The following is a 22,932-nucleotide window of genomic DNA, read 5'->3' as shown; positions in this document are numbered from 1 at the left end:
TACTTATTAATAACTGAAAGAAAGGAAAATAAGTCTGATATAAAATAAACTTAACCTGATTAAGCAGGAAAAGATCATGGGACCACTAGGCTGGAAAAAGATGAAAACAGGAAATAAAACAGTTCCCAGGACAGAATCACCAATTTTTCATGAAGAGAAATTTTGCAGTGTTTCTTAAAAAGTGATTGTAAAATAGAAAATTAAATTAGAAGAAACAGAAAATAAACTCCAAAACAGGACTAATGATTCTAGGATCCAGAAGTCTGTTTGCCTTTAAAGAAGCAGCCCCTAGAGCTGATAAAGGGGACAAAGTGTTTCCTAATGTCTACTGCTGTTTTAAAAGACAAATTCAAATGAAAATTCTACGAATAAAAGTTTGGAGGCAGTCTGCCAGTCATTGTTTGGGCCCACAGGAGAGAGGAAGAGACAGCTACAGTGTGAAGAGTTCTGGCCTCTGGTCAAACCACTGAGGATTTCCTGAGAAATGCAATTACATTCTGATCAGATGAATCAGATCATGTTTAGGTCCACAGAAGCATAGGATTCTTAAGTCTAGCCTGCTTATTTCTTCTGCTTAGTAAAGTCTTTGACATAACTTATGTGTTCAATTTAGTAATAATCATGTTGTTTTATACATCATAAAGCCAAAATTTACCTTTTACATGGAAAACAGCCGAAGTGAAGATGACCCAGACATTGTGAACCGGCTCAATGATAACAGATTTACATTTCCGAAAAGCAGCGTTTAAGAACACCTCGTCCTCGCTAAACTCCGCACTGCCCACAATGCTGTTTGCTAAGGAACAGGCTCATGTTCTCTCCCTGGACTTTGTCATTATTTATTTAGCTTTCACTTTCCACAATGAACCGCTTATAACTATCAGAAGCATCTAGTGAGGTCTTGAGGACTAGAGGTGGAAGAAGCAAATAAACTTCCCCTGCCTCTTTACTTATTCATTCTGATGGTCAGCACTTTTTCTCAGCTTTAGATAGCGAAACTAAATCAATGCAGTAAAACAGAAAAAAAGGACGCTTTCCTCTCATGTCAAATAAGTTTTTTATCTAGAAAGTGAAGTGTTTACATTAAAATGAAGGATGAACCACAAAGAGATTCCACTGCACACCCATCAGAATAGTTAATATTAAGAAGACTGACACTACCAATGCTGGCAAGGATGTGAAGCAATGGAAACTCTCACACACTGCTGGTGGGCATGTAAAATGGCACAACCACTCTGGAAAAAAGCCTGGCAGTTTTTTAAAAAACACACACACAAAAAAAAAACCGAAAAAAAAAAAACCTAAACATACACCTACTCTTGCAGCCAGCAGTTTCACTCCTAAGAATTTATCCAAGAGAAATAAAAATGTATGCCCATGGGGCTTCCCTGGTGGCGCAGTGGTTGAGAGTCCGCCTGCCGATGCAGGGGACACGGGTTCGTGCCCCGGTCCGGGAAGATCCCACGTGCCGCGGAGCGGCTGGGCCCGTGAGCCATGGCCGCTGAGCCTGCGCGTCCGGAGCTTGTGCTCCGCAACGGGAGGGGCCACAGCAGTGAGAGGCCCGCGTACCGCAAAAAAGAAAAAAAAAAAATGTATGCCCACAAGAGTTGTACAAAAATATTCATAGTAACTTTATTAATATTAGCTCCAAACTGGAAATAGCTCAGGTATCCGTGAATAGGAAAATGGATAAAGAAACTATGCTATATTCATAAAACACAACACTACTCAGCAATAAAAGAGAAAGAGTTATTGTTACATGCAACAAGAAGTATGAATCTCAAAATTCTTATGGTGAGTTAAATAATTCTATCACAAAAAAGTACATATGATATGACTACATTTACATGAAGTTTTAGAATAGCTGAAACAGATCTATGACAGCAAGTCAGAACAGTAGTAGCCTTGGAAGGTGGGAGAGGGAATTGACTGGGAATGGGAAAAAGAAAACTTTCCAAGGTTAACAGTAATGTCCTGTATCTTGATAGGCTTGGGTTACATAATTTTAGGCATCTGTCAAAATTTAGGATTTGTGTATTTTATTGTATGCAAATATTGTCTCAAAAGAAAAAAGCTACAACAAAAACACTGAACTCTATATGCACGCTTGAGTAGAGAGAAATATTCTAATGTGTGCAATTCACTTTGAAATGCATCAAAGAAAATTAAGATGGATTGATGGATGGATAGGTGGGCCAATCCATGATAAAGTATATATAGTAAAATGTTAATGGTAGAATCTAGGTTGTGGAAAAATGAGTGTTGACTATAAAATTATTTCGACTTTGCTGTATGTTTGAAGATTTTCATAATAAATTGTTAGGGGAAAAATGATGATGGGAATCCACTTGCCTATGTAGGGCTTAAATACCAGATTCATAATTATTTTCCAGATTAGGGCACATCTAAGCCTATTCCTTGTCAGAGTTTTACCAAAGACTATGTGGAAGATTAAGATTTTCAAATAGAAATATGGTCAGTTATATAAGGCTGCAATGTGATAAATATCTTGGTGACAGATGTCCTGATGAACTTATTTTTGCTGTTCCTAAATGAACTGGTTTTCTCCACGGCTTTAAATGTTGCAGCTGTGTTACCTGTCATGACATTTCCTTTGACAGAGCTGAGATAAATTTAAGGATCAAAGAGCTCCAAGTGACTTTACAGATACTATCTTATTTATCCTTGAAGTAAAAGAACAGAGTTGAGCAAGCATTATTATGTCCATTTTACAGAAAGAAAAAAACAGGAGGACAGAGGAATTAAGGGACTTATTTAAGGTCAGAAGGACACCAACAGCACCTATAATAATAATATATTGAGAGCATACTATGCCAATTTTATAATTGTTCTCTTATTTAAATCCTCATATAACCTTTCATTTTATACAGGAGGAAACCAAGGCTTATGAAAACAAATAGTTTGCCTAATGTTACAAAGTCCATCACCCTAACTTCAGTCTAATTACTCAATGGCTCTGAACATTTTTTTCTACCAAGACACTTAGGATAGATGTTCACATTCCTGTGGGTATAACCAAAGTTAAGTATAATTTTGCCAGGTACCTGCAATTCTACTGCTTTTTCTCTAGAAAGCACTCTGGAATGCAAGTAAGAGTGACATAAGAATAACCTTGAATCTCTTCCAACTTATATTTTATAAAAAGCAGATCATTTTCAAATTTGGTATTTTTTTTTTCTTTTTTTGGCCACGCCATGCAGCATGCTGGATCTTAGTTCCCCAACCAGGGATCGAACCTGTGCCCCCTGCACTGAGAGCACTGCACACGGAGTCTTAACCATGCGACCACCATGGAAGTTCCCAAATTTGCTATTTTAAGTAACTTTGGAAACGAATTACTTTGCAGCATTAAGCCTGATAATCTGCAAAAGCCTAACTCTTCTAAGACCTATCCTTGTAGAGTAATAAGTAGACTGATCATCTTACTGAAGAGCACGGTGTAATACAACTCTTATAGCCCAAACTGCCCTCTTCTGTTGTTTCTGAAAATCTACTTCAAACTTGACCATCCACCAAATGTCTTTAGCATATACGCTAAAGAGAATGCAGCCCCAAGTTTTAATAAAGGTCAAGGTTATTGAGCTCTAAAAGGTCTTAGTGGATGATAAACTAGCACCACTTTCAGCAATACAGCCAAGTCATATCACCTTCCTCCTTCCTTCTCTCCCTCCCACAACCCCAGCGTGCTATAGAAATATATCAGCAGCACTACAGGTGCTGTAGACTGAATGCTTGTGTCCCTGCCTCAAATTCATGTTAAAATCCTAACCCCGGGGCTTCCCTGGTGGCGCAGTGGTTGAGAGTCCGCCTGCCAATGCAGGGGACAAGGGTTCGAGCCCTGGTCTGGGAAGATCCCACATGCGGTGGAGCAACTAGGCCTGTGAGCCACAACTACTGAGCCTGCACGTCTGGACCCTGTGCTCCGCAACAAGAGAGGCCGCGATAGTGAGAGGCCCGCGCACCACAATGAAGAGTGGCCCTGCTCGCTGCAACTAGAGAAAGCCCTCGCACAGAAACGAAGACCCAACACAGCCAAAAATAAATAAATTAATTAAATTATTAAAAAAAAAAAAGAATATTAATTTTACTTGAATGAAACATTTTAAAAATGAAACAGAAATAAAACTATATGGGGGCTTCCCTGGTGGCGCAGTGGTTGAGAGTCCACCTGCTGATGCAGGGGACACGGGTTCATGCCCCGGTCCGGTAAGATCCCACATGCCGCGGAGCGGCTAGGCCTGTGAGCCATGGCCACTGAGCCTTCACGTCCGGAGCCTGTGCTCCGCAATGGGAGAGGCCACAACAGTGAGAGGCCCGTGTACAAAAAAAAAAAAAAAATCCTAACCCCAAATGTGACAAAATTAGAAGATGGGGCCTCTGGGAGGCGATTAGATCGTAAGGGCAGAACCCTCACAGATGGGATTAGTGCTCTCATGAGAGAGACCCCAGGGAGCTGTCTAGATTTCTCTGCCATGTGAGAATATAGGAAGAAAATGACCATCTATGAATCAGGAAGTGGGCCTTCGCCAGACACTAAATATGCCAGTACCTTGATCTTAGACTTCCAAGGCTTTTCCCTAACTGTGAAAAGTAAATTTCTGTTGTTTATAAGCCACCCAGTTTACGGTATTTTGTTACAGCAGCCTGAACAGACTAAGACAACAATCTATTCTCATTCTCAGAAATGACTTATAGGGACTTCCCTGGTGGCACAGTGGTTAAGGATCCACCTGCCAATGCAGGGGACATGGGTTTGAGCCCTGGTCCGGGAAGATCCCACATGCCGCGGAGCTACTAAGCCCATGTGCCACAACTACTGAGCCTGAGCTCTAGAGCCCGCGAGCAACAACTACTGAAGCCCACACGCCTAGAGCCTGTGCTCCGCAACAAGAGAAGCCACTGCAATGAGAAGCCCACACATTGCAACGAAGAGTAGGCCCCCCTCGCCGCAACTAGAGAAAGCCCGCGTGCAGCAAGACCTAAAGCAGCCAAAAATAAATAAATAAATTTATTTAAAAAAAAGAAATGATTTATTATGAAAAGACTTAGCCTGAACACTTTCCTCAGCCTGACAATCAGTTGACAAATATAATGTCTATTTGTTCTCTTTATCACATTGTAACTCTACTCTAATTCCTTCTCTATAGTCCTAACTACATAATTTTTTTAAGTCCATGATTAACAGATCAAAGTCTCTACCTAAATATATCTCATTTGAGAAAAAAATTTTAACTTGGATTTAAGAGGCAGAGTTGATTATTTACTTTAAAAATTAGATTCTTTATTTTTATTGGAGCATAGTTGCTTTACAATGTTGTTAGTTTCTGCTGTACAACAAAGTGAATCAGCCACACATATACATATATCCCCTCTTCCTTGGATTTCCTTCCCACTTAGGTCACCAGAGAGCACTGAGTAGAGTTCCCTGTGCTTTACAGTCTATTCTCATTAGTTATCTATTTTATACATAGTAGTGTTTATATGTCAATCCCAATCTCCCAATCTATCCCCCCCCGACCCTGATATGCATAAGTACAAATTAGATTCTTACTGTATGAAAAAAAAAAGCATTTCTTTAAAGATCAAGCTGTTCTGTATTTATATATGCTTCAATATACACACAATCTTTCACAAATAAACCTGTATATAACAAGAAGTAATTTCTATGTCTTGAACTTTTAAAAGAAAGCAAATAAAAACAATACAAATGTATCAGAATGTAATTTTCAAAATATGTATACATGGGAATTCCCTGGCGGTCCAGTGGTGAGGACTCTGCACTTTCACCTCTGAGGGCTCGAGTTCAATCCCTGGTCAGGAAACTAAGATCCCACAAGCTGCATGGCGTGGCCAATATATATATATATGTATGTAAGTATGTATGTATACAAAGTTAGCAGTTAAGACTTTTTTTTTTTTTTTGCGGTACACGGGCCTCTCACTGTTGTGGCCTCTCCCATTGTGGAGCACAGGCTCCGGACGCGCAGGCTCAGTGGCCATGGCTCACGGGCCCAGCCGCTCCGCGGCATGTGGGATCCTCCTGGACCGGGGCACGAACCCGTGTCCCCTGCATCAGCAGGTGGATTCTCAACCACTGCACCACCAGGGAAGCCCAATTAAGACTTTTTAAGCTACTATTTCTTGAGAACCTACTATATGTTTGGCTCTATACAAAGGGCTTCATGTGTGTTATGCCATTTAATCTGCACACTGAGTTATTCTTTTTTTTTAATCACTGAGAATATGGAGGTTTATAGAGGCGAAGGAACTTGCTCAGAGCCTTCTTTGGAGCAGGTGACCTAGTTTGGATTCAAACCAAGGTCTGTGTGATTGCAGAGCTCAACTCTTTCCAGCATACACATAATATATTATAGAGCAGGAGCTTCCATGTCCCCATGGCCTAAAATGCCCAAGGTCATTCAGCTTCTTGCTGTCTTCTGTGAACCATCCCATCCTGATTAGGCACCTGGCTGTGCATTCAGATCAGAGGAGACCATAAAAGCGAAAGTATATTATAAAAAGCTGGTCCTTAACTGTGTCTTTGGACTACTTTCTTTATCTCTTTTTTTCCCCTAATCTCTAACCAGACACTAGGTTTACCAGTACCACGTCATGGCATTAATGAAGACAAAGTCATAGAACCCAAATGGTGATAGAACTAGGAGGGACATTAGAAATTATCCAATCCAATGCTCTCATTTCACAAATGAGGAAACTGAGGTCAAAAGAAGCTAACTTGCCACAGTCACGTTATTAGTTGATGCAGCCTGACCTATAATGAAGATCTCTGATTCTTTTTTCTTTTTTTTTAAGATCTCTGATTCTTTACACTAACCATAGTATAAGGAATTTCCTCCTAGGAGATATTCGTTTAAATTTCTTGGACAAGACTTTTTCTATTATTAAGTAATATTCATAATGAATAAACTAATAGTAACACTCCAGAAAGGTTTAAAATGAAAAGTAGAAGCCTCTTCTTTCCTTCTACCTTCTAATCCCATTTCATTCCCCAGGCATAACCATCATTAAGCTTCTTGTATGTTCATCCAAAATTGATCTATATATGTACATATATGTGTGAAGTAATTTAAATATGGAAGTACAAAAATGATTCATCTCAGACTGATGTTTTCCTCTATATAATTTAGTCAACAGTCATATTATTGCATAAAAATATGCAAAGGGAGAAAGTAATATTGCAACATATCTGTAAGTTTGCAAAGCTGTGACTACGATGTTCTCCTTAGGTACAGCTCACCTGTTTTCCAGGTCCGGCATGCTTAGGTTTCTAGCAGCAAAGCACATTTTGAGAGGGATGACCTTCCTGTCCTTGGTGCTGTTCTGGTGTTTTGGAGAACCGGAGTCCTCACTGCCACTAAAGCTTGGTGACTGGGGAGCTGCACCTTCCCATGGCAGATCTGATACTAACGATGGCTTCTTGATATATGGCGTCACTTCTCGGATGAATTTAACTATGAACAAAAATCAAAGAAGAAGGTTAGTATTTTTGCTTCCTGTGAAAAATAACAACTGAAATATATACATACACGAACTATCTGGCATGAAGTGAAAAAATACACGAAGTTAAAGAGCCAGCACACAGAATCTCAGGATTGGAGGGTGCTTTAAGAGCATGTAATCCAAATGATATACCACTACTCTATCCTAAAAACTAACTTCTGAGTCTTTGCATATTGTTGCTTCTGCTTAGGACTCCTTTCTCCCTTTTTTGGCCTGGCCAACTCTACTCAAGAGTCACCTCCTCAGCAGCCTTTCCTGTTCACTCTCTCCAGGGTATTACCATTACTCTTCTGTAGCAACTTCTAAGCACCCTGGGTTGTAATCCCCTGTTAATACTTCAGTTCCCTGCTGGCTGCGAGTTCCCCAAAGGCAGGGTTTACAATTTTTTCAATCTTGGTGTCTAAAATCCAGACCAGTGCCTACTCAGTAAATGTTTGAATAAATGAGTGAAGGAAAAAATGAACAATTAAATACCTGAATTATCTCAGTAGTTGGCCATCATGAATGAATCTGGATAGATTCTGTACCTCCTGAGACAGCCCCATCTAGCTTTAGACAACTCAACATTTAGAAACTTGAAACTTCCACCCATTGGTTTGCTGACTACAGAAGCCATATAGAACAAACTTAATCTCTTCCACATGAGAACCCTTCAGATATCTGAAGACTGAGATGACCTCTCTCTTCTCCAGACTAAGCTATGTATCTCTACTTCAATTCGATTCAACTCAGTCAACATTTTCAGCTACCTTCCAAGTATCAGGCATTAGGCTAGCCACTGAGAATACAAGAGCAACTTAGGCATGGACCCTGCCTTCAAAGAATGCCCAGTCTAGTAAGGGAGACAGCTTTGGAAACGAACCATTATAGCTTTGAAAAACAAGTACAAAAACATAGTCAAAAACAAAGTATTTCTATTAACAGTAGCCCCAAATTAAGATATAGCTTTTAATATATGTGAAACGTTTTTCTTTTAAGTTCAATTTTAAGACATATAAAATACTTCTTTTACCTCATTCATGACTGGAAACTACTATCATTTGAAGCACTGTGCTCTTATTTCAAAAACTAGATAAACTGAAGATTATTAAATCCTTTTTTAGTAAAATCTTAAAAAGCATTAAAATGTCAATAAATCGTTGAATGTAGATAAATCGGTCACCATTTCCTCTTCTAACATCAATATATGTTACATCAGTAATCTACCTCCTCTAAAATTCCACTGTGGTAGGTCATTAGAGTAGTATCATGGGAACTGAAAAACTAGAAAGATATGATCATTATCAATGCTTATCAATGTCATAATAGCTAGTATTAATATTTTATAGCATTAGAAGCTTTACAAGCCTATGAAACTTTACTAAGAAATAGATTACTAAATCTAAAAAATAATCAGCTATGTTTCTAAAAACATAGCTAACAAGTCTTTAGAATATTGTTTCTTTTTTGAATAGGTAATACATGCATATAAAACAAAATTCAGGGTTTCTCTGGTGGCGCAGTGGTTAAGAATCCACCTGCCAATGCAGGGGACAAGGGTTCGAGCCCTGGTCTGGGAAGATCCCACATGCCGAGGAGCAACTAAGCCTGTGCGCCACAACTACTGAGCCTGCGCTCTAGAGCCCGCGAGCCACAACTACTGAGCCCGTGTGCCACAACTACTGAAGCCTATGTGCCTAGAGCCTGTGTTCTGCAACAAGAGAAGCCACTGCAATGAGAAGCATGTGCACCGCAATGAAGAGCAGCCCCCGCTCGCTGCAACTAGAAAAAGCCTGCACGCAGCAACAAAGGCCCAATGCAGCCAAAAATAAATTAAATAAATAAATTTTTTTAAAAGGAGAGAAAAAAACAAAATTCAAAAAGTATAAAAGGTTTTATGATAAACAGTATGTATTTCTAGCAGCCCAATTCCCATCCCTGGAGGCAATTACTGTATGGTCTTCCAGCAACAGGCTAAGCATGTATGAAAATAGACACACATACGTGTGTATATACATAAATACACACAATGGTAGTATATTATGCTTACTGTTTCCACATCTTGCTTTTTTAACTTAGTAATATTGATGATAATCTTTTATAAGCATAGCATCCTACCACTCACTCTACATGATATGGTGACAGAGAGGCCTTTGGAATCAGACCTTGTTCAAATACTAACTACTAACTGTGCTTGCTACTTCAGAGCTATGTGACCTCAGTTGACAGTCCTGAAGTCCTCATCTATAAAATGGCAGTAACACTAAGCAAGTAAAAATTCTAGGCACATGCTAAACATTCAATAAATAGTAGGCGCCTTTCTTCTCCTTCCCTAATTTAAAAAGCTAGAAAAGTTAAAAATTTTAAACAGCAATCAGAAGAGGCAACATTATTTTCCTATAAGTTATTCAAGAAGATCTGCTGAAGTTAAGCATAATTCTAGAAAATATAATAATGCTAATGCCAACATTTAGAAAAAGTTTGTATGTGTTTGTATGTGTGTGTGCTTTCTATGTATAGTTATAATATGTGTATTTCTAGGTGGAGAGAGTAAAAGCTAACTGCTTCAGGTCACCAAGGAGATTTTTTTCATCCTAGAAAAAAAGAGCAGGGGCGCAACCAGTGTATCCTTTGAGCAGCTGACTCAGGCATTTCAATACATGCTTTAGTTTAGCTTTGTGCTTTCAAGAGAGAACTAGATCACAATAATTTTGGCAGAAATTCTTACAGTTTCTAGTCACTGCCAATGGCAGAGAGTTACTTTTTAAACATTTATGGCAGTATACTAACTTTTGGGCTACCAATTGGGGGAAACTAAAGACATTCTAAATGACTACTCCTGAATACTACAGTGGTTAGAAAAGCCTGCTTTATGATATACTCAGAAGCTTGTTTGATCACAGAGTAGCATCAGTGAGTTGATTACTACACATATTTAAATAAAATAGACATACACACATAGCCTATTGCATGGCCTTATTAAAAGAGCAATGAGTTTCACTTGAGTTGATGACAATGGCACCCATACCCCCATCTAACTGGTTATCCATAATGGCTGGAGAACCATAAATAGACATCTGTTTCTAATTTACCTGAGATTCAGGAAAGGTGAAAAGTTAAGTGTGCTCTGTCTGAGTCCCGTTCTTAGACCTCCCCTGTTGCCACAGTGCATTAACCTGGATACCCGGCAGGATAAGCAAAGCCTCTACACCACCACATGGCATTCAGGTCAACTCAGAAACCGTGATATGGGGACTTCCCTGGTGGTGCAGTGGTTAAGAATCCGCCTGCCAATGCAGGGGACACGGGTTCGAGTCCTGGTCCGGGAAGATCCCGCATGTTGCGGAGCTACTAAGCCCGTGTGCCACAACTACTGAGCCTGCACTCTAGAGCCCGCAAGCCACAACTACTGAGCCTGCGCACCTAGAGCCCGTGCTCCGCAACAAGAGAAGCCACTGCAATAAGAAGCCCGTGCACCACAGTGAAGAGCAGCCCCCACTCGCCACAACTAGAGAAAGCCTGCACACAGCAACGAAGACCCAAAGCAGTCAAAAAGAAATATAAATTAATAAATTAATAATAATAATAAAAAAAAAGTGATATGGGACTTCCCTGGTAGTCCAGTGGGTAAGACTCTGTGCTCCCAATTCAGGGGGCCCGAGTTCAATCCCTGGTCGGGGAACTAGATCCCACGTGCTGCAACTAAGACCCAGTGCAGCCTAAATAAATAAATAAATAAAAATAAAATCTTTACATAAATTTAAATAAAAGAAACTGTGATATATTTCAGAGTTATTTCACTTTTCCTGATAGTTAAAGATCGTCCTCAAAATGCTTAAACTCTGATGTTTATAGTATTTTAGCTGTTTAGTTGCTGAAGTTAATCTTTCTTTTACGTACTGCTCGCTCTTATTGAAAATGAAGGGGGTTCTCCCCCACCCTAAAATCATCACTATAATCCCTTCTCTTTAGTGACAACAAACATATACATGTACTGTACACACACCTGGAAATATATCTGCGAAGATTTTCAGCAAAACATCAATAGTGCCTAGAAATATGCATAGGACTGCCTTTGATGAGCCCATATCATTTATACAAAAAACAAAAAAACTTATTTAAGAAAGGAAGAAAATTTATTCCGAAAACTTGCTCAAACTTTAAACATGGAACCACCTTAAACTAAAACCTTGCTGAACCTTCTAAAACTATAATGCACGGGATAGGATCCAAGATTCAACTGATTCTTACTGAATTCCATGCTCTAATGAATAAGGTTACAGGGGTCCATGTATATTAACAAGGTACACTGCTATCCTGGTTTGGGGCATTAGGCAGCATCTGATTTTAAACTGATGCCATTTATGTGGCTTTTAAAAGCTTATCCAAAAGATACTTTACAGTGCAGAAGTAGCCTACGGCTATAAACACAAATATTCTGGTATATCAATCACCTTCCCTTATAAACATCAATCTCTCATATAATCATTATTTTCCTCTCTAATTTCTAATGCTTATCACTTTCTTATCTCTTCAAGTGACCTTTACTATGAGTTTAAGTGAAACTAAATGGATCAGACAACGTATGGAGAATCGTGCCAATATTTCCCCTGCTTTTGCAAACAAGTTTGTTTCTGATCTATCTATCCTTAGGGTGGAAGAGCTGGCTTTTCATTTGTCTCACAAGTGAGTTACGATGACATCACTGTTCAAGTATTCTCCCAAGAAGTTTCTCCTTGACCTCATCCCAAGCTCCTCCCCCAAATCAAGAATCTGATAGATGGCCACCAAAAGCATTAGGGAGGAATTACTTTATTTTTCATAAAAAGCCTTTTACATTCTCAACTTGCAGGTGTCTTTCAGCTCAAGTCTCTTGCCATTTAGGGTCTGAGTAGGCTGCACAGTCTAGGTTTTGGTGATGTAAACCCTATACGTGTTCAGAGTGACTCTGGTTTCATTATACCTTTCCATTTTAAAGTATCAATAACATTGCACATTCTCTAACTTATTGAGCTCCTGCTATGTGCCAGGAACTGCTTTGGGAACCTAGAATAATATATCCATGAACAAAACACGCAAAAATAAAAAAGGATAAATGTAATGAATAAGTAAATTATATTCTAGAAAAACAAAAACTTACATTCACATAAACTTATGTTTATATATGTTCACATATATGACTGTTTTTTTTATCAGCTCTATTCCTAGTGCCCAAACTGGAAACAACCCAAATTTCCTTTAATGGGTGAATGGATAAATTGCAGTACAGCCAGGAACAGAATATTACTCGGCAATGAAAAGGAAAATGAGAGGCATCCCTGGTGGCGCAGTGGTTAAGAATCCGCCTGCCAATGCAGGGGACACGGGTTCGAGCCTTGGTCCAGGAAGATCCCACATGCCGTGGAGCAGATAAGCCCGAGAGCCACAACTACTTAGCCCACGTGCCACAACTACGGAAGCCCACGTGCCTAGAGCCCATGCTCCTCAACAAGAGAAGCCACCGTAATGTGAAGCTCACGAACCGCAACAAAGAGTAGACCCCGCTTGCCGCAACTAGAGAAAGCCTATGCACAGCAACAAAGACCCAACGCAGCCAAAAATAAATTAAAAAATAAAAAAAAAATTTTTTTTTAAAAAAAGGAAAATTAACTGAGCAACTTGGATGAATCTCAAAGGTATTATGCTGAGTAAAAGAAGCCAGTGTCAAAAGGTTACATACTGCATGATTCTATTACTGAAAAGACAAAAGTGTATGAAGACAGGCATGGGGAAGGTGTGATGAGTTTTTTTTGAGCGTAGAACTAGCCTATATCCTTATTGTGGTGATGGTCACAAGAATTTACACATGGGTTAAAATTCACAGAAGTGTATACCATATGGGACGGGAGCCAATTTTACTGCATAATTTAAAAATTAAAATTAAAATAAGTAAATTATTGGGGCTTCCCTAGTGGCGCAGTGGTTGAGAGTCTGCCTGCCGATGCAGGGGACACGGGTTCGTGCCCCGGTCCGGGAAGATCCCACATGCTGAGGAGCGGCTGGGCCTTGTGAGCCATGTCCCCTGAGCCTGCGCGTCCGGAGCCTGTGCTCCACAACGGGAGAGGCCACAACAGTGAGAGGTGTACGTACCGCAAAAAAAAAAAAAAAAAAAAAAAAAGTAAATTACATAGTAAGTTATGAAAAATTTAGTGTTATGGAAAAGGGTAAACAGTAAGGGAAGGTAGATCAGAGTGCTGCAAGGGGGTCAATTTGCGACTGTAAATAAGGTGGTTAGGTGAGCCGCCTTATGAAGACATTTGAGCAATGACTTAAAGAAGGTGGGGAGTCAGTCAAGGGAATATTTGGGAGAAGCATTCCAGATGAGAGAAAAGTGTTAAATTAAGTAAGGCCAGTGTGACTAGCACAGGGTAATAGAGGGGGAAAGAGAGAAAAGAGGGGCATAAGGGTAGAGGGAATGGGAGGCAGCTCATGTAGGTCACTGTAAGGACTGTGGCTTTTATTCTGAATTGGGAAGCCATTGGGAGGTTTTAAGCTGAGCAGCGATAATAATCTAACTTGTATTTTAATCATTCTAACTACTTTGTTGAAAATAGAGTGAAAGAGGGTAAGGGCAGAAGCAGGAAGACCAATTGGGAGGTTATTAGAGGGGAGAGATTATGGTAGTTAGACCAGGGTGATAGGAGTGGAGGTGAGAAGGGTCAGATTCTCTACTGAAGGTAGATCTACTCGGATGCCCTGATAGACTGGAGAAGGGGGGTTGATTTATCCTTAGGGTGGATAAGGGGGCTGAGGAGAAGAGAAGGAAGAGCAAAAGGGACAGGAGACCCACAAGAGACAAGTCTTCCATAGAAATACCAGCCTAAATTAGTACCAAGTTTACCCAAACTGGAAAATGCCTTGTCTTGATCTTACTCTCCCTGACTTGGTTCCTTCCTCTCTTCACCACTCCTTGAAAATAAAAACTTTATGCCTGCTGTTTCTATTTTCTTCTTTTGCTCCTTAATCTCTTCTGAATAAAACTACATTCTAAAGACTAGCTCATGTTTTCTTACTCACCCAATCTAAAGGCCCTTTTTCTCAATCCCTATTCTTGACCATTCCAACATCTGACAATACACTCTATCAACTGTTTTTACTCCTCCTTTCTGGCCATTTATTTTCTAATGCCTGCTTTCTCCTCCTAGCCATACAGTGTATCTGTTCCCCAAGGCTCTGATTTTAGCACTTTCTGCTCACTTTATCCTCTACTCTCTAGCAACTTTTTTTTTTAATATTTATTTATTTGGCTGCACCGGGTCTTATTTGTGGCAGGCAGGCTCTTCAATTGCGGCTCCAGGTCTCCTTAGTTGCGGCATGTGGGCTCCTTAGTTGTGGCATGTAAACTCCTGGTTGCGGCATGCATGTGGGATCTAGCTCCTTGACCTGGGATCGAACCCAGGCCCCCTGCATTGGGAGTGTGGAGTCCTATCCATTGCGCCACCAGGGAAGTCCCTCTCTAGCAACTTTCAGTGCTGGATCTTTAGATTTAACATACATCTCGAGAACCAATTTCACTTGTTGGCCCTGATTTCTTTCACCAGAGTGCTGCCCCAACCCTTCAAACTTAACATATGCCCATGTGAACCGATTTTCATTATCTTTAATCTCCTCCTGTGTGCATTGCTTTAGTTATTAGCATTAGCAGCACCATCTTCCTAGCCACACAGTGGCTAAACCAGTAGTGTAGCAAGTCTGGTGTAAAGTCCAATAATCTGAATTTTATTAAAGCTCCCCCAGGGGGTTGATTCTCATGCCCATGATGCTTTGGGAACAACTTCTCTAAACCTTTGTAGACTCCTCCCTCTCCCTAGCCCCCACATCCAATCAAGTGCCAAACCATCTCATCCCACCTCTGCAATTTTTCTCTAATCTACCTACTTCCCTCAATTCCCACTACCGACATGCTCTGGATCACCCAAACCACTGTAATGGCCCCACTTTTTTTGGTAATTGTGGTAAAATACATATAACATAAAATTTACCATTTTAATTGTTTTTTACGTGTACAGTTCAGTGGCATCAAGAACTTTCACACTGTTGTGCAACCATCACCTCCATCCATCTCCAGAACTTCTTCATCTTCCCATACTGAAACTCGGTACCCTTTAAACAATAACTCCCCACTCCCTTTCCCCCAGCCCCTGGCAACCACCATTTTACCTTCTGCTGGCCTTATCCTTTCCCCTCAGATAATTACACTGGCAAATACTGAAAAGAAAACGAAAACAAATATAAAAATTCCTGACTCTACCCCATCTCCTTCCACATGTTTTAGTCCTTTACTTAACATGGTAACATACATCTTCCCATGTTAAACAAACTCTTCATAAGCATCATTTAAAAATAGCTATAGAGCATTCCATTGTGTTTACCATAATTTATTTAGGTGTTCCCTAATTTATTGGGCACTTACTTTAAATAATGCTATAATAAATATATTTTTCAGGAGAGAAATTACTGTGTCAAAGGAATATTTAAGACTCATGATAAATATTGCAAATTTCTCCCCAAAAGGATTATACCATTTTATACTCCCACCAGCAGTATATGAGCATGTCCACGTCAGTAGACTTGTCAACAGGAAGTTACCTTATTTAAAACAATCTTCGCTATTTTAATGGGTGAAAAATGGTATGTATATATGGCAACCCAATCTTAATCTGCTTCAACAAATACAGGATGTTATTATTTTCTTCTCTTTAAAAGCAGGAAATTCATGTCTCTACATTTTTTTGTCTGAAGACACGGGAGGAGTGATTTGTGAGTTATGACAGTGAGGAGTTACAGAACGATCACCAGAACCTTAAATCTCACACAGATTTGAGCAATACTTCTTTGGATTTGCTGTACTAGCATTTCCAAAGTCATACTTAATTTCCCATTATTGCCTTATCATTTAACTCTGTGAAGTTAGCTCCTTTTTTCTTGCTAGTCATCAGGAGGAAAAAATCCCCAGCAAAGAAACCAAGCATGTCCTCAGAAGCTGTACATGTGCTTATGTGATTTCAATGTTCTGCTTCTTTTTTTTTTTTTTTTTTGGTACGCGGGCCTCTCACTGTTGTGGCCTCTCCCGTTGCGGAGCACAGGCTCTGGACGCGCAGGCTCAGCGGCCATGGCTCACGGGCCTAGCCGCTCCGCGGCATGGGGGATCTTCCCGGACCGGGGCACGAAGCCGTGTCCCCTGCATCGGCAGGCGGACTCTCAACCACTGCGCCACCAGGGAAGCCCCAATGTTCTGCTTTAAAAACATAACTATAGTTTGTGCTTGTCCTGAGATTTTCAGATCACTTCATTACCCATCTTTCCTTCTCCACATCACTCCAAGGCCTGTCCAAGTCAATAAAAATAGGAGATATATTCTTTCTGAGGATCTCAAATTACTACCAAGATGACATGGAGAATTCAAGTTTCCCTTTAAACCTCTTAGCTACAGTGGAATAAAGCCAAACAAACCAGAAATAAAGTATCTCTGAAATTTGTCCCCAGCAATTAAAATTTCAGGATTTTAAAATTATGGCCCTTTATAATAAATTTATGCAAACTGGCAAAAAAAGATATTTTTTTGGCCTCAATCAAATTCCAACATGGATATCTATTACTTTTATTCAAAAGTATTAGCTTTCATGCTTTTATGTATTCAAACATAGAACAAACTAGATTGAAATAATTTGGGTCTTTGGACTCTTTACTGTGTAATTTCTCCTTGGTAGTCTTCTTCAACTACTAATCTTATATGGTAAAACCAGTTGTGGGTCATTTATAAAGTAAATATTTAAAAAATGAATTTAAAGTGATTTTCTTTGGAATGTTTCTTCAAACTGCAAAAGAATATGCAAGCTTTTCAATTTTTTATTAAAAAATAGTTTAAACACCTTAGGTTTGCATTTTTAAATGTTTTTGTAAGGAAGACAGCTACCAGCAGATTTCCCCGTGGAAACTGCTAAATAGTAAGTATGTGTGTTTAGAATCCTTTATATAACTAACCCATAAACAGGAGACACTGCATTTGAAAAATTACTTCAAATTACATGTTTTTCTTTTCCTTTTGGTGTTGAGATTTATATTTATTTCCTATGACAGATCTCTGTTTTTATAAGTCAATTCTACTTTTAGTACTTCTCCCTCCCCTGAAAGGAAGTACTGCTTTATGTGAAACAATGGTCCAATCTGTTTCATACCCTTCTTGCTTACTTCAAAACATACAAAGCAGAGAACTGTTGACAACAATAGAAAAGTCTTGACCATCTATAGGATTAGAAAAAATAGAAAGATAAAGACTTTAATTTCATTTTCACTAGAGTAGAGGCAGTGAGAAAGGCAATTTGCATAAGGCTGCTTAGGAATAATTTATATTGCTTCTTAGTCTCCTGCTGAAATATGAAAGCAGAGGCTAGTTTTGCTCTGTTGTTTTTTTAATAAACCCTATCAGATTCTTAAAAACATCGTAAAATGACTCAAACTCTATAAAACCAAAGGTAAAACTAAGGGTACCAGAGTTGCTAAGTGAAAAAAGTAAGCTCTCAGTTTTATGTTTTAAAAAATTATATAAACATTTGTATGTTCATAAAGTACTTAAGAAAAATATGCCAATTCGCACCAGGGCATGGAAGCAACCTAAGTGTCCATCGACAGATGAACTGATAAAGAAGCTGTGGCACATATATACAACTGAATATTACTCAACCATAAAAAGAAACAAAATTGAGTTATTTGTAGTGAGGTGGATGGACCTAGAGTCTGTCACACAAAGTGAAGTAAGTCAGAAAGAGAAAAACAAATACCATATGCTAACACATATATATGGAATCTAAAAAAAAAAAACGTTCAGAAGAACCTAGGGGCAGGACAGGAGTAAAGACGCAGACGTAGAGAATGGACTTGAGGACACAGGGAGGGAGAATGGTAAGCTGGGATGAAGTGAGAGAGTGGCATGGACATATATACACTACCAAATGTAAAATAGATAGCTAGTGGGAAGCAGCCACATAGCACAGGGAGATCGGCTCAGTACTTTGTGACCACCTAGAGGGGTGGGATAGGGAGGGTGGGAGGGAGATGCAAGAGGGAGGAGATATGGGGATATATGTATATGTATGGCTGATTCACTTTGTTATAAAGCAGAAACTAACACACCATTGTAAAGCAATTATACGCCAATAAAGATGTTAAAAAAAGTAAACAAACAAAAAATGCCAATTCGCTAATAATGGTTATATCTACATTGCAATTACAGTGACTTCTATTTTTGAAGTTAACTATTTCTACAATGTTTGAACTTTTAAATAATAAGCATATGTTCTATTAAATAATAATATTAATTTTAAATATATGCCATCAAATAACAAAGAAAAACACAGATTAGAACATAATTTCAGAAAAAGATTCAATAGCAGAAACAACGACAATGGGGGAAAAGTCACTATTCAATAAATGCTGAAAGAACAGTGGGGTATCAGTGTGCAATTGTCTTATATCTGTATCTCACACCCTACAATGCATTTGCTAACCTACAGTTGATGCCCTTTGGATAATTTTCGTAAAATCACTGAAGTGTAAATACAGAGCAACAAATTTTAAAGTCAAATGAATCTCAGTTCAAGTCTTGATATTACCATTTAACTTTTGAGAGGTTTGAAGCACATAATTTACTTGTCTGAGCCTCAGTTTCCACATTTGTTAAACATTGAATACCACCTTCAAATGGCTGTTGTGGGAATTAAATGAGATAATGTATGAAAAGTGCCTAGGCCTGTGTTTGAGTGTTGGAAGTACTGAATATCAGTGCGTATTTGAGTGTACAATTAATACAATATACTCTGGACAAAGTATAGTAGACAGAGGCTAAGATATGAAATTAAATAGACCAAATTTGAATTTCAGTTCTGTTAATTATAAACTTAATGATTTGGACAAATAATTTAACGTTTCAATCTCAATTTCTAATCCACAAAACTCTAATACTAACCCTAATACCAACTGTCCTGAATAACTGAGAGGATTAAATAAGATTAACTGATAAAATAAAAGTAAACTGGTTAAGAGAGCCTGGAAGATAGCAGGCATTAAACATACATAATCTACAGAATGGGATCATTATGCAACATCAAAGAATATCTGCAAAGGGTAGTTATCTCCAGAAAGACAGCAAGTCAATTGTTCTTTGTCTCCCCTTTCACAAAAAGACCAATTTTTGACAGCACATAGCCTTCTTCATTTATATTTCTGTAACATTCCACATATCACTATTAAGGCACTTCTCATATGTCACAGTTTCTGTTTTGCCCGTCTTTTCCATTTGACCAAGGGTCTTTGAAGGGATTAAAAGTCAAGACCACAAAAGTCAACGATAATTACAACACATCACTTCTATACTGCTTATCTATCCATGGTTCTTCACTTTTTCTAGTCACTCCTCAGAACTGTGTTGCAGTCTGTGCAGGGCTATTTAAGGTCCTGAATACATTCTCTTGCACATTCATGAGGCAAAATTCTTGTATTTTTCTAGCACACATACAATCTTTCTATGACTCTGGCTTGACATTACACTTGCTTCCAACCTTTCAGAGCAAGTTTTATCCCACTCCACATGACATCACTATAACAATATGTATACTTAGTTTTAGCACAAATGAATGTTACACACTGATCAAAATTTGGCAGTATAAAGTGTTTATAGCAGAAATCACTAACATACAGAAGATGAACTGTAAATATTGGTTGGATGAATTATGAAAAATTCTGTCACAAATATAGACATATTTTGTAATCCTAATTTCCCTGTCCTGGGGAGATCATGAGAAATATTTATGGCATGGGTAAAAAAATCTAGTTAAAAACTGCTGCTAATAGGTCTAGATTAAAGATTTTTGCAGATATTTGAATAAAGGGTCTGTGTTCAACACCATCATCTGCTTTTTGAATAATATGTGGGACCTGGTCACTCTCACCATAGACTGAAGGTTATCACATACATCGTATATGAATGATCTTTGTTCAGGTTCTCTTCAGCTAAATTTGTTATTAGAACATATCTGTCATTAGAACAAAATTCTATTTAATAAACTATATCTACTTAAATACATGGTTTATGGATGAGCAGTTTGCTCTTACAGTGACATAAAAATTTAATCTTATTATAAGGAGTCAATAATATATTAAAACAGTTATTCTACAGGTAAAGAAAATCCTTGTCTCACAAATCCAATGTATATACTTTTATCTATTCCTGACATAAATGATAGGAAACAATTTTTTACTCTTAAAAAAAACTGTAATGTTTCTCCCTCTTCAATAACAAAGAACTCTCTCCTATATGCAAAGCATGTAGGATATTTAAAAAGTTTAATATACAGACTGTGTCCTCAAGTTGTTCAGTTGAGATGGAAAAGGAAGATATGTACCCTCCCCCCCCCAAAAAGACCAATTAATAAAGGAGAAACGACAAAAGGTAATATGTGATAAATGCTATAAAAGAAGTATAAATAAAATGTTACACGTAATTGGATGTAACAACAGCAGACAAAATGAAATAAATGAAAAATACTTAATAAAAACACTAATAATGTTTTTCCACTAGACCAAGAAAAAAAAAATTCTAGCAGTTTAAGCACAAGGAAATCCTTATCCGTTGCAAAGTGGATGTCCCGGACTAGCTGGATACACCGGATGGTTTGTTTTAGATCAGCACTCCAAGTGATAAACTATAGACGGAAACAGAATATTAACCCAGCACAATAGCTGTGTTCAAGGGGTCAACAAGCACTCCATCCTGAACATCCAGTCAGTTACCACTGGGGAACAAGAATACCATCCAAGTTTCCCTCTCTTTAAACACTTTGTAATTTTTCTTATTGTACAAAAGAACTGCTATTAGTAACTGCCAAGCTTTTGTTGTTACTAGGGATTTTCTGACCAGATTGGCAGAATTAACTGAGTTCAGGAAGAGGAGAAAAGACAAAGATGTGTTCATGTTCTTTCCCTCCTCATTCTTATATAACACATGACTAAGGAGTTCAGCTGTAGTGGACTGAGAATTGTCAGAGTGCACAGAAACCAGCTACTGTACTGAATGTTAAGCAACAGTGTAATGAAATGCACTGGTCAACCCACAACAAATTACTGTTTTCACTTATAATTTGTTTTATTACTTTTTAAAATTAAGAGGTAATTTTTAAAAAGCTGGAACAATTTGAACATCAAAAAAATAATAGTGGTATGGCATTATAAATATCCACAAGTCCACACTGATATAAATTATTGAATAAATAAATAAATGGGAGAGATGGAACAGCTCTTATAGAAGAATTCCAATTAGGGGATTCCCTGGCGGTCCAGTGGTTAGGACTTTGCGCTCTCACTGCGGAGGACCGAGGTTCAATCCCTGGTCTGAGAACTAAAATTCCACAAGCCATGCGGTGCAGCCAAAAAAACAAAAAGAAGTATTCCAATTAGTGTCATGGGACTTTCCTGGTGGCACAGTGGTTAAGAATCCGCCTGCCAATGCAGGGGACATGGGTTCAATCCCTGGTCCGGGAACATCCCACATGCTGTGGAGCAACTAAGCCTGCGAGCCACGACTACTGAGCCCACATGCCATAACTACTGAAGCCCGCACACTCTAGGGCCCTTGTGCCACAACTACTAAGCCCATGTGCTGCAATTACTGAAGCCCGCGTGCCTAGAGCCCATGCTCCACAACAAGAGAAGCCCGTGCACTGCAATGAAGAGTAGCCCCCGCTCGCCCCAACTAGAGAAAGCCCGTGTGCAGCAACGAAGACCCAACGCAGCCAAAAATAAATAAAAAACTTAAAAATAATAATATGTTTGACTGTACATAATTTTTAAAAAGTATCAAAGGAATGAGAAAAAGAGAAAATCATCATTAGAACACTACAATAATAACTGTTGCAGGCCAGACCCACTGACAAATGCTAAAATTAGTGAAAAGTTTAAAGAATAAAGGGTGAAAGTTTAAATAGTTAATAGGATACCTGCAGTCTCAACAAATCTCCCCCAAGATATTTATTAATTACAAAAGGGAAAATAGTAACTTTATGTGGAGAAATTCAACAGTAATCAAGTTTACATCACTAGTATTAAGACATATTGATGTCATGCACCCTACCCTCCCATATATACTGAGAAGGATATATCACTTCTGTAGTATTCTTGCTCAGAAAAATACATAAGCTCTGTGTATTCATGATAAACGAAGAGATAAATCCAAATTGATAGACATTTTGCAAAATGATTCAAATGTTTCAAAATCGATTACCACAACAAGGTTAGTTAACACATCCATCACTTCATATAATTGCAATTTTTTGTGTGTGGTGAGAACAGTTAAGATCTATTCTCTTTGCAACTTTCAAG

At 38.6% G+C, this 22,932-nt stretch overlaps 1 protein-coding gene across 1 annotated transcript in view; it reads right to left on the bottom strand.

Annotated features, from left to right (window-relative positions):
• The window catches only part of SNTB2 (syntrophin beta 2), a 99,337-nt gene that overhangs the window by 48,419 nt on the left and 27,986 nt on the right, over positions 1–22,932 (bottom strand). The window contains exon 2 of the mRNA XM_067718893.1: positions 7,280–7,493. Within this exon, the coding sequence (XP_067574994.1) occupies positions 7,280–7,493 (214 nt within the window). The remainder of the gene's footprint in view (positions 1–7,279; positions 7,494–22,932) is intronic.

Source organism: Pseudorca crassidens, chromosome 20 (assembly GCF_039906515.1).
Source record: "Pseudorca crassidens isolate mPseCra1 chromosome 20, mPseCra1.hap1, whole genome shotgun sequence".
In the NCBI taxonomy this organism is placed as follows: Eukaryota; Metazoa; Chordata; class Mammalia; order Artiodactyla; family Delphinidae; genus Pseudorca; species Pseudorca crassidens.
Note: the sequence above shows the minus strand (reverse complement) of the source record. Positions and strands in the feature narration are given on the sequence as shown.